At 47.8% G+C, this 16,302-nt stretch overlaps 1 protein-coding gene across 2 annotated transcripts in view; it reads left to right on the top strand.

Moving 5' to 3' along the window:
• Window positions 1-16,302, top strand: part of LOC132766262 (zinc finger protein 135-like) — a 457,616-nt gene that overhangs the window by 391,930 nt on the left and 49,384 nt on the right. The window contains exons 1-3 of one of the 2 annotated variants that reach the window (XM_067464909.1): window positions 957-1,041; window positions 4,077-4,140; window positions 10,182-14,411. In XM_067464909.1, coding sequence (XP_067321010.1) covers window positions 10,456-12,129 — 1,674 coding nt within the window. In that variant the 5' untranslated portion in view covers window positions 957-1,041; window positions 4,077-4,140; window positions 10,182-10,455 and the 3' untranslated portion in view covers window positions 12,130-14,411. Of the gene's footprint in view, window positions 1-956; window positions 1,042-4,076; window positions 4,141-10,181 lie in introns of those variants that run through there. The other variant, XM_067464910.1, reaches the window with a different exon arrangement.

The following is a 16,302-nucleotide window of genomic DNA, read 5'->3' as shown; positions in this document are numbered from 1 at the left end:
AGGAGAAGTCAGTGTGCACTGGGCAGGAAGGAAGGAAGGAAGGATGGAAGGCGCAATCCTCCTCATCCTCCTCCTCCTTCTTCCCCCTGACAGGAGGAGGAAGAGGGGCGGGACCAGGGGCGGCGGCGGCGCCAATCAGGGGCCGGGTGGCCAGCCGGGCCCCGCCCCTCCCTCTGTTGCCGGGCAGACTGCGCCTCAGGGCTCCTCCTCCTCCTTCTTCCTGCCCGCCCGCCATCTTGCTTCCTTCGGAGGGGCGGGGCCATGGGCAGCGGCGCCAATCAGGGGCCGGGAGGCCAGCCGGGCCCCGCCCACTCCCTCCCTCTGTTGCCGGGCAGACTCCGCCTCAGGGCTCCTCCTCCCGCCATCTTGCTTCCTTCCGAGGGGCGGGGCCAGAGGCGGGGCCAGGGGCGGCAGCACCAATCAGGGACCGGGAGGCCAGCCGGGCCCCGCCCACTGCCTCCCTCCCTCCCTCTGTTCCCAGGCAGACTCCGCCTCAGGGCTCCTCCTCACGCCCTCTTGCTTCCTTCCGAGGGGCGGGGCCAGGGGCGGCAGCACCAATCAGGGACCGGGAGGCCAGCCGGGCCACGCCCCCTCTTTCCCTCTCTCGCTCTTTTGCCGGGCAGACTCCGCCTCAGGACCCCCTCCTCCTCCTCCTCCTCCCTGCCCGGGAGATATCTTGCCAAGGGGGGCGGCGGCGCCAATCAGGGACCGGGAGGCCAGCCGGGTTCCGCCCACTCCCTCCCTCCCTCTGTTGCCAGGCAGACTCCGCCTCAGGGCTCCTCCTCCTTCCTTCCTGCGCGCCACTCTCTGACAGGAGGAAGAGGAGGGGCGGGGCCAGGGGCGGCGGCACCAATCAGGGACCGGGAGGCCAGCCGGGCCACGCCCACTCCCTCCCTCCTCCCTCTGTTGCCGGGCTCCTCCTCTTCCTTCCTGCCTTCCTCTGCTGCCGCCGCCGTCGCTCTTCTCTTGGTGAAACAAGGCAGCCGCCAAGGCCTCCCTCCCTTCCTCTTTCCTTCCGGCGAAGCTCCGTTGGGGCGCCAGGTGAGGAGGAGGAGGAGGAGGAGGCCTCTGCTTCGGGGGGGGGAGGGGAAAAGGGGGGGGTTCGCGAGGGGAGCCCTCCCTCCGTACCCCCCTCCCTCCCATAATGCCCGGCTTGGGTGGCGGGGAGGGGGAGGCCATAAAAATCTCCAGGGAAGAGGCCAAGAATGAGGAAGTAACAGCGCCCCTGGTGGCCAGAGCGCCTGCCTCTAGGTGTGGGGTGTTGTGCCTATGTGGAGTGCCTATGGCAGCAGGGGTCCCCAAACTTTTTAAACAGAGGGCCAGGCCACAGTCCCGCAAACTGTTGGAGGGCCGGATTATAATTTGAAAGAAAAAGCCATGAATGAATTTATTGTCGAAGGCTTTCATGGCTGGATTCACTAGGTTCTTGTGGTTTTTTTCGGGCTATAGAGCCATGTTCTAGAGGCATTCTCTCCTGACGTTTTGCCTGCATCTATGGCAAGCATCCTCAGAGGTGTGAGGTCTGTTGGAATTAGGACAATGGGTTTATATATCTGTGGAATGGCTGGGGTGGGGCAAAGAGCTCTTCCCTGCTGCAGTTAGGTGTGAATGTTTAGCTGATCACCCTCATTAGCATTTGAAGGCTTGCCTGAGCCTGGGAAAATCTCTTGCTGGGAGGTGTTAATCTGTGCCTGGTTGTTTCCTCTCTGCTGTTTTGCTGTTGTAATTTTAGAGTTTTTTAATACTGGTAACCAGATTTTGTTCATTTTCATGGTCTCTTCCTTTCTGTTGAAATTGTCCACATGCTTCTTGTGGACTTCAATGGCTTCTCTGTGTAGCCTGACATGGTGGTTGTTGGTGTGGTCCAGCATTTCTGTCTTCTCCAATAATATGCTGTGTCCAGGCTGGTTCATCAGGTGCTCTGCTGTGGCTGACTTCTCTGGTTGAAGTAGTCTGCAGTGCCTTTCATGTTCCTTGATGCGTGTCTGGGCATTTCTGCGTTTGGTGGTCCCTCTGGAGACTTGTCCACAGCTGCATGGGATACAATGGTAGACTCCTGCAGAGGTGAGAGGATCCCTCTTGTCCTTTGCTGAACGTAGCATTTGTTGGATTTTCTTGGTGGGTTTGTAGATTGTTTGTATGTTGTGTTTCCTCTGGGTGGATCTTCATGGGCAGGAAAAGTGTTCCTGCCATACATCAAGGGAACACCCAACTCCAGATACTTTTTTTTGTCATGACCCTGCTTCTGTCTTTTTTGAATGCAGCGATGTCTAGAGGCAGCTGATCCCATCTCCACAGAATGCCCGTTGATCTATCCATGGGTCATATCATCATTCTTAGTTTTGGCCCCAAAACCTGCCCTCAAGTTACACATGAACATATATGGTGTGTGTTTCTACAACATCCGGCTCAAACCCAAGTACCTGGCCCAGGTCTTACGGATACAAATTTATTAAGTGGATTTAAGGGGAAAAATTATTCTCCTTGCCATATTGTACAATCTAAGGGTGGTCACATCACTTATAGGAGAGACTGAGAAATGGCTGATTGCATTTTGAGGGTCCTTAAACAAACAGTCCCCAGAAATAACTAATTAGTTGTGATTAGTTTTTTTCCCCTAGTGACAGAATCAGATTTCTTCTTTTGCGGAACGCTTCTGGCTTCTTGGGACTTTGATTTTTATCCTGATTTTTCAGAGACCTTGGTTGTCTGTCATGTACGCTTGTTTGACCAATGCTAAGGGACTATGCTTCATATTATTTGCCTTTGGATCTTGGGAACTTTGCCTTTGCATTTGAGACTCTGTTTTGCCTATTGAACTTTTGCATCTTTATTCCTCTGTTTTGATTTTGCTTTTTCTCAATAAACTACAAAACTTACAGCCCTGGTGTGTGCTGGTGTCTTGAGCAAGGTGAAACTATCCTGAGTTGCGACAGAGAAGCTGTTCAGTAACACTCTCTGTGTCACTATAGTGTTCCTAGAGGCTGCTGCAAACTGTATTTGAATAAGGCTTTGACCACAAAGGTATTCACACTGAGGCTTGTATAAATTGGTAAAAAGAACAAGAACATTTATTTCACAGGCTAGAATTATTCAGGTAAAAAAGCTTAATGGTTGCTGTAATAGACTGGTATAGAACTTGTGGTTGCGTTTAGGGTCAAGATCTTAAAACTTCTGGGTTACCAGTCTTAGAAGTTTCAACACAGAAAATTACTTCAGGAAATGAATCTCTGAAAGTATAAATATGTGAGAGAAAGCCACAGGGAGGAGGGAGCAAGCTTGTTTTCTGCTTCCCTGGAGACTAGGATGCGGAACAATGGCTTCAAACTACAAGAAAGGAGATTCCATCTGAACATTAGGAAAAACTTCCTGACTGTGAGAGCCGTTCAGCAGTGGAACTCTCTGCCCTGGAGTGTGGTGGAGGCTCCTTTTTTGGAAGCTTTTAAGCAGAGGCTGGATGGCCATCTGTCAGGGGTGCTTTGAATGCAATATCCCTGCTTTTTGGCAGAATGGGGTTGGACTGGATGAAGGCCCACGAGGTCTCTTCCAACTCTTTGATTCTATGATTCTAAGTAACTCCCAAAAATCCGCCTTAGGAATCTAGCCAAAACCCCGAACAAGCCTTCCTTAGGAAGTGAACAGACCACTAACAGGGTTCTGTTCCACACAGTAGTCTAGCTGTATTCTCTATAGCTATTCTGAATACTCCTCAAAAGACTGACCCAAAATCCTTCTTCAAAACCCAAACTGCTCTCACTAACGCCAACACTTCTTCTCCAAACCCACACACTGGCAAACCGGAACCTCAAACCTCAGTTTAGAAGTCACTTTTTTCTTCATCCCACTTACGCTCCGCCCCCATCTTTCTAACCAATCCTAGCCTTCTAACTTTCCCCCAAGACTAGAACACGCCCCCTTGAGGCATACCTAACCTAAGATGGTGTCTCCCTGTCTCCCTTCTCTAAGATGGATGCCGTGGCTTCGGCAGGCCCACCTCCTTGGGCTTTTGCCAGCTAGTTAGTGTAAGGGAATCATTACGGAACACTTCTTATGTTGTTTTCCTGTCTCCATTTTAGGAGGTTGCAACTGAATGTTGGATTTCTTCTTTAAGCGCTTTTATCCCATCAATGTCGCATTTTGGTAAGTTTCCAAATGAATGTCTTTTGCAAACATGCTCCTATATTTGGCAATGCTTCCTCTTTTCTCTCTGATCCAGAAAATGACAAATCATGATTGCACTGAGACTGGGCCTCTTTCGTCACAAGAAGAACGGCACTTTTGTTTTCTATTTCAAAAATCAAGCTTGTCCATCCATTTCTTGTTTCTCCTCCTCTTCCTTCCTTCCTTTCTGTTTTCTGGGTTATCTCTTTGTCTATATCGGTTAGATATTCCTGCTTGTATGCAATAGGGTAACAGGGTGTATCATTATAATCAAAGACTTGCCGGTAGAGAGTCACTCCTTCGTTGTCTCCTTTCCTCCTCCTCCTCTAAATAGTCTTTGATTCCAAAAGGAGATCTTGAGGGAAGGTCATCAGGTTGGGAAAGTGGAGAGGAGAGAGGAGCTGCGTGCCGAATTCGGAGGGAGATCCGAAGACCTTGACTTTTTCCTGACGATAGTGAGAGGATACTTGGAGGACAACGCGCACGCTTTCAGGTCGGAGGCTAGCCGAGTGAGAGCTGTGGGCGCAACGCTGAGGGGAGGCGCAGCAAGCTGGTACGTCCAGCTCCACGCCCGGTGCGACCCATGCTTGGGGTCAGCGAGGGCGTTCTTAGCGGCCCTAGAAACACGCTTCTGGGACCGCTTAGAGCGCATCAAGGCGAGGGACAGGCTGAAAACAATAACTCAAGGCCAGAGAACCGTGTCGGAATTCGCCGAGGAATTCCAGTTGCTTGCCGAAAGAGTCCCGGAGTGGTCGGCCCAAACAAAGGTCGTGATCTTTAAAGAGGGCCTGAGGAAGGAGCTACTAGCCTGGGCGCTTCACCGCGACGACCCGGGGATGATCCAAGGGTGGATCCAACTAGCCGGGCGTGTCAAGACAACGTTGGCCCAGGTCAAAAGGCATCGAGGAGCGGCAGCGCAGCCCGGACCGCCAAGGACGGAGAGCCAGAAGCCTGGAGGGGAGCCGCCCGGGAAAGAACCCGCAAGCGGAGAGAGAAGCTGGCAAAACGGGTGCTTTATTTGCGGCCGTTTGGGCCACAGAGCATCCGGGTGTTGGCAGAGGAAAGGGGGGGAACCCCCGCGGCCCAAAACGAAAGCCGCTGCCGGAAAGAAAGCGGAGGAATGTTTCCCCCTTGAGGCCCCAATGGGATCTTTGGTGAGTCACAACCCTGGAATGTTAGTCTTCCCCATCAGGCTAGAGGGGAAGCCTTTGTAGACTGCGGGTGTTCCAGGAACATAATGACTCCTGAACTAGCAGAGGAATTAGAATGCGAGAAGATAACTTAGCAGACCCCCATAGCCTTCACTCAATTAGACGGATCAATGGCATCAGGCGCCCCAGCAAGGTTTGAAGTTAGGGGAGTGAAGTGCAAAGTGGGCGACTGGGAGGGTGAGATATCATTCGTTGTCTCCCAATTAGCAACATACAACGTAATCCTGGGCATGCCATGGCTACGAGGAGCAAACCCTTATGTAAATTGGGAGGAGAGGAGCCTGAGATTCCCAAAGACACCAACGGGAATGGGTGGCCGAGGTGAGGAAAGCAAGCCAAGGGATTGGGTGCAGGACATTCCCCCCCAATATCGAGACTTTGCTGATGTTTTTGATGAGAAGGAAGCTGACAGACTACCTCCCAAAAGGAGGGTTGAGGTGAAAATTGAACTGCACAAGGACGCTACACTCCCTAAAGCCAAAATCTACCCGATGTCGGCTAGGGAGATGGACGAGTTGAAACAGTATATAGACAAAAACTTTGCGCGGGGGTTCATTGAGCCTTCCGATTCCCCCCTCGGGGCCCCTGTGCTATTTAGACGGAAAAAGGACGGTTCACTACGGCTGTGTGTAGATTACAGGGGGCTAAACGCCGTGAGCACAACCACCTGTTACTCCCTACCCCTAACCAAGGACTTGCTGTCCAGACTGGCGGAGGGAAGGGTGTTCACGAAACTGGACTTGGTCGAGGCTTACCACAAACTCCGGTGAAGCCAGAGGATAGGTGGAAAACTGCATTCTCATGTGCGTTAGGACTATTCCAATTTTGTGTGTGTCCTTACGACCTAAAAGGAGGGGGAGGAGCATTCATGCAAATGATCAACGAAGTGTTACACCCACTGTTATACCGTGGGGTCTTTTGTTTTATTGATGATGTAATCATTTTTAGTAAAAATGAAACAGACCACATCCAATTGGTAAGGGAAGTGCTCCAAAGGCTAAGGGAGGCAAAATTGTTTGCCAAACTAGCCAAATATGAATTTAATAGGAAGCAAATTGACTTCTTGGGGTATAGGATCTCCCACAGGGGTATAGCCATGGACCCCACGAAGGTGGAGGATGTGAAGGTATGGGAGCCACCAACCACACGCAAGCAGCTACAGTCATTCTTGGGGTTCGCAAACTTTTACCGGACATTCACAAAGGACTTTGCCCAGCTCACATTGTCACTCACAGAACTGCTGAAAACAAAAGGGAGGGGGGAGACGGCCAAAACACGATCCCCGGGGGCTAAGCTAGTGTGGTCAGAGGAGTGTCAGGATGCCTTCGAAAAACTGAAGTGCAGATTCACAGAGGAACCACTTTTAATTCACCCAGATACGGCCAAGCAATTTGTGCTTCATTGCGACGCCTCCAATTGGGCATACGGGGCAGCGCTTATGCAAAGAGATTCTGAAGGAACCTTGAAACCTTGTGGGTTCCTATCCAAAAAATTTACTGAGACAGAATGCAATTGGCCGATTTGGGAGAAGGAAGCACTTGCAATAATGAAGGCACTGGAATGTTGGAGGCACCTGTTAGAAGGGAGCAGAGTCCCATTCGAGGTGTGGACTGACCATAGAAACATACAGTACCTAACATCTCCCCGCAAATTGTCAGCCAAACAAATTCAGTGGCCTCAGTTCTTCTCCTGTTTCCAGTTCGAATTAAAATTCCACAAAGGAAAAGTGAACGTGGTCGCAGACACGCTCTCTCGTATGCCTAAACAGGAGGGGAAAGAAGAGCAGGTGCTCGAGAGCCTCATATCAGTGCAGCGAGGGGGGATGGCAGTCGTGACCAGGGCACAAGCAGAGCACAGCAAAGAGCTTGTTGGAGTAGGAGGAGGGGGAGAGAGTTGGGAGGATGAACTGAAGCAAGCGTACAAGGAAGACAAATGGCTCCAGGAGAATAAGGAAAAGGTGGAGTGGAATGGCAGATTGGGGTTCGTGAACAGAAAACCATACATTCCCAAAGTCTTGCGGGAGGAGATGAGGAGGAGGTGTCATGACAATAAAAGTGCGGGTCATTTTGGGGTCACAAAAACTACCAAACTACTAGCACGGCAATGTTGGTGGCCAGGAATGAGGGGTGACACCAAATTATATGTTGCAAAATGCGACACTTGTGCTAGAAACAAAACCCCCACAACGAAGCCCTCAGGTCTGTTACAAAAGGTGGCTGACCCCACGAAACCGTGGAGCTCGATCGCCTTCAACTTTGTTGGGGAACTCCTACCCAGCAAGGGCCAACGGTACGTCTGGATGGTCCTTGATCTATTCTCCAAGCAGGCACATTTTGTTGCACTCCCTAAACTCCACTCAGCGGAGAAACTAGCGGAGTTGTTTGTAAAACATATTTACCGTCTGCATGGGTATCCAGAACAAGTGATCAGTGACAGAGGGGTTCAGTTTACTGCGAAATTCTGGAAGGAATTCATGCAACTACTAGGGGTGGAGAGAACGTTAAGCTCCGCATTCCACCCCATGACAATTGGGGGGTGGGGGGGGGGTGGAACGCACTCAGCAAACTTTAGGGACATTCCTCAGATCATACACCAACCAACGTCAGTCAGACTGGGTGGATCTTCTCCCTTATGCAGAATTGGCGTACAACGCAGCCCCGCACTCCACAACTGGGGAGTCCCCATTCAAAGTGGTTTACGGCCAAGAGGTTTCCCCCCTTCCAAAGTTGCCGGAATGGGAGGAAGGAGAGCAAAGGAGGGAGGAGGATTGGGCAGATAGAATGAGGGCCAGCTGGGAAGGAGTGGTCACATCACTGCGGGAAGCCCAAAAGAAACACAAACTATTCGCCGATCGTAAACGGAGGGAGGGGGACAAGTTAGAGAAAGGCGAATTAGTCTGGCTGTCCGCAAAAAACATCAGGTTGGACGCGCCGTCTAGAAAACTCACCCCACGTGATTTGGGTCCATTCAGAATTTTGAACAAAATAAATGATGTCATGTATAAGTTGAAGCTACCCAAGAGTTTGGGGAAAGTCCACCCCGTGTTCCACTGTGGGTTACTAAAAAAATATCACGGGCCTCTCGACCCAGAAAGCGTATAGAGATGTGTCCTATTTTCATTGCAGGAGGAAGAAGAGGAGGAGGACGTCATGTCAGGATCCAGTTTCCGGAGCCCAGACTTTGGCGCCGAAAACTAGACTCCTGGCGTCTTACCCTGATAAGGATCTTGCAGCTGGTGGCCTTGAAGGAAGGCAGTTGTGTGGTGGTGGGAAACTTTTACGCGGGATTCTGGCTTTGGCGGGAGTCTGCCTTTCAAACAAGTGGGAGTGTATATTTATTTATTTATTTATTTGCTATATGGCCACGGTGGTACACGCTTTGGTCACATCCCGCCTCGACTACTGCAACGCTCTCTACGTGGGGCTGCCCTTGAAGACGGCCCGGAAGCTTCAGCTAGTCCAACGCGCGGCAGCCATGGTGTTAACGGGAGCAGGACGCAGAGAGCATACAACGCCCCTGCTGTCCCAGCTCCACTGGCTGCCGATTCGCTACCGGGCCCAATTTAAGGTGCTGGTATTATCCTACAAAGCCCTAAACGGTTCCGGCCCAAAATACCTTGCAGACCGCATCTCGGCCTATGAGCCCACGAGGGCCTTGAGATCTTCCGGGGAGGCCCTTCTCTCGGTCCCGCCTGCCTCACAGGCACGTCTGGCGGGGACGAGAGAGCGGGCCTTCTCGGTGGTGGCCCCCCGGCTGTGGAACACCCTCCCTGTTGAAGTTAGACAGGCGCCCTCCTTGCTGGCCTTTCGTAGGGGCCTGAAAACATGGCTCTTCGAGCAGGCCTTCAACTGAGAGCATCTTGAACGACACTGGAATGGACTAGGATTACGAAATTTGGCTATGACCCCAGGACTTGACGAAGCGGATTTTTTAGTTTAAGTATATGTCATGTTGTATTGTCTAGGTTGTATTGTCTTGATTTATTGTACATTGTCCTTTTTGTTGCTGTTCACCGCCCCGAGTCGCCCTCGGGCTGAGAGGGGCGGTCAATAAATGCAAAAAATAAATAAAATAAATAAATAAATAAATAAATAAATAAATATATTTGTATACCGCCGTTTCTCAGCCTAGCCGGCGACTCAACGCGGTTTACAACATAATATAACAATCTCAGTATACGGTTACTGAGATTGTTATATTACTTTTTCTGTGTCTGAGTATCTGATAGTAAAGTTCTTTGTTTGATTACGATGGAAGTCTCGTGTCATCATTGAGCCCAGCTGTCGTGAGCTGACACATCTGTCTCCATTTTTGTGGTCTTGGTGTAGAAGTTCGCTTTGTTGTTGTTTTTTTTTTTTTGCAGTTGTTCTACCTGAGGTCAGGAAAAAAATTGCTTCAAGACTGACCACTTGGGATTGTCTGCCTGTACAGGTGGTCACTCACGTTCTGAGTTGGGATGTGAGGAAGCGGGATCTATGCAGGAAACGCTTTGCAACCTGAGCCCTTTCTGTGCTGACCGTATTGTTAGAGGTCTTCCTTTGCAAAGATTGGATCTTTACAAAGTTCTGAACACACTGCAGTGAAAGTAATCTCATGCAGAGAATCGTGGGCCACTCTCCCCTTTGCAGGGCTTGCTCTTTGTTGGGCAAGTGTTAAAGTACTTCTCAGCAGGCAGAGGCTCTTCTCAATAGGACCGCTCTTTCTCCCTTCTTCTCCGGCATTGGCTACAGCACCAAGCTATTCTTATTGTTCAAGGTGAGATTTCTGTGCTCTGCTCCTGATAAGTTTTCCCTCTTATTTCTCTGGCAGGTAACCTCTGAATGAACCTTCTGAAGAACACTTCCCTTTGGCTTAGGACAGGAATGAAATTACACAGCACTCACAAGAAATAAGTTGGAGAAATTATATTTCAAGCTCCATAGCTGTGTATTCAAGGAGGAAAGGGAGGATTGTGCTGTAAACAGTGGGGCTTGGTAATTTATTTATTCAAATGCACTAGAGCAATACAAAGACTGAGAAGAGGAAATCAGGAGAACATATCTGTGACCTTCTGGCATAATACTTGAATAATAAATTGAAAAGAATGGAAAATCTCAATTCCTTGTCAAAATCCCACACAGAGGAGAAGAGACATAACTGTATGGACTGTGGGAAATGTTTCTTTGAGAGAAGTTCTCTTACTAAACATCAACGAACTCACACAAGAGAGAAGCCATATAAATGTGTGGAATGCGGAAAGCGATTCAGTCAGAGTGGGACTCTGCATATCCATAAAAGGACCCACACAGGGGAGAAGCCATATAAATGCATGGAATGTGGAAAGAGCTTCAGTCACAGTTCGAATCTGCGTATCCATCAAAGGACACACACAGGAGAGAAGCTGTATAAATGCGTGGATTGTGGAAAGAGCTTCAGTCGGAGTGACAGTCTGCATATCCATCAAAGGACCCATACAGGGGAGGAACCACATAAATGCATGGAATGTGGAAAGAGCTTCAGTCAGCGTGAACATCTGCATAGGCATCAAAGAACCCACACAGGGGAGAAGCCACATAAATGCATGGAATGTGGAAAGAGCTTCAGTCAGAGTGAACATCTGCATAGGCATCAAAGAACCCACACAGGGGAGAAGCCACATAAATGCATGGAATGTGGAAAGAGCTTCAGTCACAGTGTAAGTCTGTGTAACCATCAAAGGACCCACACAGGGGAGAAGCCACATAAATGCATGGAATGTGGAAAGAGCTTCAGTCAGAGTGGGACTCTCCGTTCCCATCAAAGAACCCACACAAGGGAGAAGCCACATCAATGCATGGAATGTGGAAAGAGCTTCAGTGTAAGTGGGACACTGCGTAGGCATCAAAGAACCCACACAGGGGAGAAGCCACATAAATGCATGGAATGTGGAAAGAGCTTCAGTCAGAGTGGGACTCTCCGTTCCCATCAAAGAACCCACACAAGGGAGAAGCCGCATCAATGCATTGAATGTGGAAAGAACTTCAGTGTAAGTGGGACTTTGCGTAAGCATCAAAGAACCCACACAGGGGAGGAACCACATAAATGCATGAAATGTGGAAAGAGCTTCAGTCACAGTGTGAGCCTGCGTACCCATCAAAGGACCCACACAGGAGAGAAGCCACATAAATGCATGGAATGTGGAAAGAGCTTCAGTCACAGTGTGAGCCTGCATACCCATCAAAGGACCCACACAGGGGAGAAGCCTCATAAATGCATAGAATGTGGAAAGAGCTTCAGTCACAGTTTGAGTCTGCGTAATCATCAAAGGATCCACACAGGGGAGAAGCCACATAACTGCATGGAATGTGGAAAGAGCTTCAGTCAGAGTGGGACTCTCCGTTCCCATCAAAGGACCCACACAGGGGAGAAGCCTCATAAATGCATAGAATGTGGAAAGAGCTTCAGTCACAGTTTGAGTCTGCGTAATCATCAAAGGATCCACACAGGGGAGAAGCCACATAACTGCATGGAATGTGGAAAGAGCTTCAGTCAGAGTGGGACTCTCCGTTCCCATCAAAGAACCCACACAAGGGAGAAGCCGCATCAGTGCATTGAATGTGGAAAGAGCTTCAGTGAAAGTGGGACTCTGCGTAAGCATCAAAGAACCCACACAGGGGAGAAGCCACATAAATGCATGGAATGTGGAAAGAGCTTCAGTCAGAGTGGACATCTGCGTAGACATCAGAGGACCCACACAAGAGAAAACGCATTAGACATTAAAGAGCTCACACACAGTTAGAGGAGACCTTCCTGTATGTTTCCAAGGGTCCCAGGTAGACAAGAAATTGGGACGATGGACAGAAAAAGAAGGCTGCCAACTTGCTCTCTATCTGTCATGTGCAGAAGTTTGTGTGGTCTGGTTTACTGATTTTGTGTTCAGGACTCCCACAGAGAAGGATTCTTCTCTGTGTTGCAGCCAGTTTGGAAGGGGTTAACCTGACTTTTTCCTCCTCAAGAAAAGCATTGCAGGCTTCTGGGATGATCTGAGAAGGCTTTCTGAAATGAGCAGCAGCTGAGATCTCGTGACAAAAGGGTTCTGGAAAGGAGTTCCTTTTTAGTAGATAACATTGTGCATCTTGCCCTGGATCTTGGCTCTGCTCCCCTCAGATCTAATTCTGGACTCTGGTCTTGTTCCTATTATCCTGTTCTGGACTCAACTGATTGGTTGACTTCAAATTCTGGACTGACTAGTCGGCTTGATTTATGGACTTGGACTTCAGTTTGCATCTCTGCCTATCTGGCTTGACTTTGGAATTCTTCAGTTTGTAGTCTTGCATTCTTGGTAGTTATTTTATGAACTGTGGTGAATGCATTCCTGACATCTGACTATTGGACTGTGACCTTGGCAAGTATTTGTATATTTGTAAATTATGTGGTCATAGTTTTAATTGTAAGCCGCTTTGGGTCTCCTTCCGGAGAGATACAGTGGGGAGTAAATAAAGATAATAATAATAATAATAATAATAATAATAATAATAATAATAATAATGCCTGCTTAGAGTAAGTAAGGGAGCTGTGGGTGGTAACGGCCGACAGGGAGCTCTGGCGTGGGCTGGTCCATGAGGTCACGAAGAGTCGGAGACGACTGAACAAATGAACAACAACAGAGTAAGTCTCCTGTAATAACAACTACAACTTCTTTATTTTTATCTCACCCTATCTCTCCGAGGGGACTCAAAGGCAGTTTACAACAGGAAGATTGGCAACCAGTCAATGCCAACAAGATATAACAAAACCAATCTAATTATAAACAGTTAATAAATAGCATCAAAATATAATTATAAAATAACCAAAGAAATATGAAATAACCCAAACTAACAAGATTAAAATTTATACAACATAACATTTAAGACACATTTAATGAACAAATCAAATAATATTGAGGAATTGAATATAAAAGGTGTAAGCTGATTAGCGGCAAGTCAGCAGGGCTGAGGTAGAATTCCATTATCAGAATAGATTTAATAAAGTGCTAATAAGCTAGAGTACATAAACAAGTTTTAAAAGCTTCTTGAAGGAGAGGAGGAAAGGGGGCATTTTTAATTCTTTCAGGAGGGAGTTCCAGAGGTGGGGAATGGCCACGGAGATGACTCCTCTCTCATTCCCATCAGCTGCACTTGAGACCGGTTGGACCGAGAGAAGGACCTCCTCTGCAAACCGCAGCGCCCATGGGGCTTTGGGTTCGGAGATGCGGTTTTATAGATAGTCTGGTCCCAAACTGTTTAGGGCTTTGACCAGCACTTTGTATTTAGCCCAGAAGCAGGTTGGCAGCCAGTGGAGCTGCCGTAACATAGGAGTTGTCCGTTCCCTGTACAGTGCTCCAGTTAGTAGCCTGGCGACCAATCTTTGAACCAATTGCACCTTCTGAACTATCTTCAAAGGCAGCCCCACATTGAGTGTTGCAGTAATTCAGACGGGATGTAACTAAGATGTGTCCTACCTTGGCCAAATCTGGCGTCTGAAGGTATGGATGCAGCTGGCACAAAAGTTTTAATTGTCCGAAGGCTCTCCTGGCCACCCCAACACCTGGGGTTTCCAGGATCACCCCCAGGCTGCAAACTGTCTTCAGGGGGAGTGTGACTCCATCCAGCACAGGCTGTAATCCCACACCCTGATCCGCCTCCCAAATGACCAGGAGTACCTCCATTTTGTCTGGATTTACTCTCAACTTGTTAGCCCTCACCCAGTCCATCAGTGATGGCAGGCACTGGTTTAGGGGTAGGATGGCATCCTTGGCTTTGTGTGGAAAGGAGGAATGGAGTTCGGTGTCGTGGACATCGGGATGATCTCTCCCAGCAGTTTCATGTAAATGTTAATCAGCATGGGGTATAAAACTGAACCCTGAGGGACCCCACTGGCCAGGGAGTTGAACAGAAGTCCCCCAGCACCACCATCTGGATCCGATCTTCCAGGAAGGACCGAAGCCACTGTCAAACAGTGTCTCCAAGCCCCATCCTGGAGCGCCAGCCGAGGATACCATGGTATTTTTAAAATACCAGGGGAGAGTGAGGGATATTGGGGGGGGGGGGGGATATAGGGGCCCAAGAGGGGAAAGATATACGTAACTGTTGCAGTAGACAGCAGCCTGTCTGTTGGGACGCAAATGAGGTGGAAGAACGACGCCAGGCTAGAGCAGAGTTCCAAGTTCAAAACTTTCCTGTTCCAATGGAAAAGGGTGGGAAACCTCAGCCCGCAGCTGAATCAAGGGGTTTCCACACACCATGATTTGAACAGAGCACATATGTATATACAATTGCTTATATAACTTGATGACATTAATCAATTATTAATACATAGAAAGACATCTTAATCATCTTGATAACCATCTGGAAAGTCAGCGTGTTCAGGTCAGATTCTAATATCCCCTGTGACCTTATGCTGGTCAGCAGATCTGACGTATCCCGGGTTAAGTGATTCATTCTTCATATTTCTAAAGAATCGTACCTTCTATATAGCTTCTATTGTAATTACATTAAGACACCAGGTGGCATTCCAATATGACAGGTGCTACTCTGACCTTTGTTGGGGTCATAGGGCAGATCATGTTTATTGCCTTTTTTAAACCATCTCTTTAAAACCAAAACTTTATCATAACTTACTTTCTCAATATGAAATGTTTTCTTTTTCCAAAAAACATACATTGCCTGCTATTTACATGAAGTGGTTGGAAGATAAAGCTCTCTCACTGTATAAACATAGATGTTCTAAGTTATATTGACAAAGTTGATTTGATAAATCGATCTCTCAAGTTTGTAAGTTTACTTTGCCCGGCCAATCTGACTTATGTGTTCTATAAATACAAGCAGTTGAAACAGAACTTTTGTACCAAAAGGAGAAGTCAGTACATACTATTCTATTGAAATCGTCAGGGAGAAACGCTTTCAAGAAAAATCTGGTATTTTAAAATGTTTATATTTTAATTTTAATATTGTAATATTAATATATTTTTAAAATGCCCCCACAAAACAATAACAAAGAAGAAGAAAAAAAGAAACGCAGTAAACGCACACGCTTCGACTTCCATTCTTCTTCTTGGCGGTATTCTATACTTTGCTACGTTTTCTCCCTTCACTAATTTAGAGGATTTTTCTTTAAAGCTCCCCCCCCCCCCCCCGCCTTCATCTAGATACTGTTTTCTCTCTTACTGCTATTTCTGATATATTACATTTAAGGGTTACATATATTACATGTTTAATTGTTTTCAATGTACTCTTTGAATATTTTCCAGTCCAATTGTTTCAGTGGTCTCCCTGTGTTCTTCCTCAAAAAGTATGTTAGTTTGTCAGAAAGTTTGTCTAGCCCAGTGGTTCTCAACCTGTGGGTCCCTCCCCAGATGCTTTGGCCTACAACTCCCAGAAATCCTAACCAGTTGACCAGCGGTTAGGATATCTGGGGGTTGAAGGCCAAAACCTCTGGGGAGGGACCCACAGGTTGAGAACCACTGGGCTAGCCATTGCTCTATTTGTGGGATCTGTTCTATTTTCCAATATTTTGCATATATTATGTGTGCCAATGTAGTAATGTATGTGAATAAAATGTCCTTGTTTCTATCAAACTTTAGTTCCTTGTCTGTTATTCCTAATAAGAAATATTCTGGTTTCAGCAAAACTTTCCTTTTTAGACTCTTTTGGGCTTCTTCCTGTCTTGATCTCCAATACCTCGTGGCTTCTCTGCAAGTCCACCACATATGATATTAACTTCCTATATGTGATTGGCACTTCCAACCATTGCTCTGACGGTTTTTATACATTCAAGTAATTTTTTGGGGAGAGATATACCATCTATGGGATACCGTCATCCAGTTTTCTTTTAGGTAATATATGAATTTATTATTATTTATTTATTTACAGCTTTTATATTTGGCCCTTCTCCTCACCCCGCAGGGGACTCAGGGTGGATTACAGTGTACACA

Source organism: Anolis sagrei, chromosome 2 (assembly GCF_037176765.1).
Source record: "Anolis sagrei isolate rAnoSag1 chromosome 2, rAnoSag1.mat, whole genome shotgun sequence".
Lineage (NCBI taxonomy): Eukaryota > Metazoa > Chordata > Lepidosauria > Squamata > Dactyloidae > Anolis > Anolis sagrei.
Note: the sequence above shows the minus strand (reverse complement) of the source record. Positions and strands in the feature narration are given on the sequence as shown.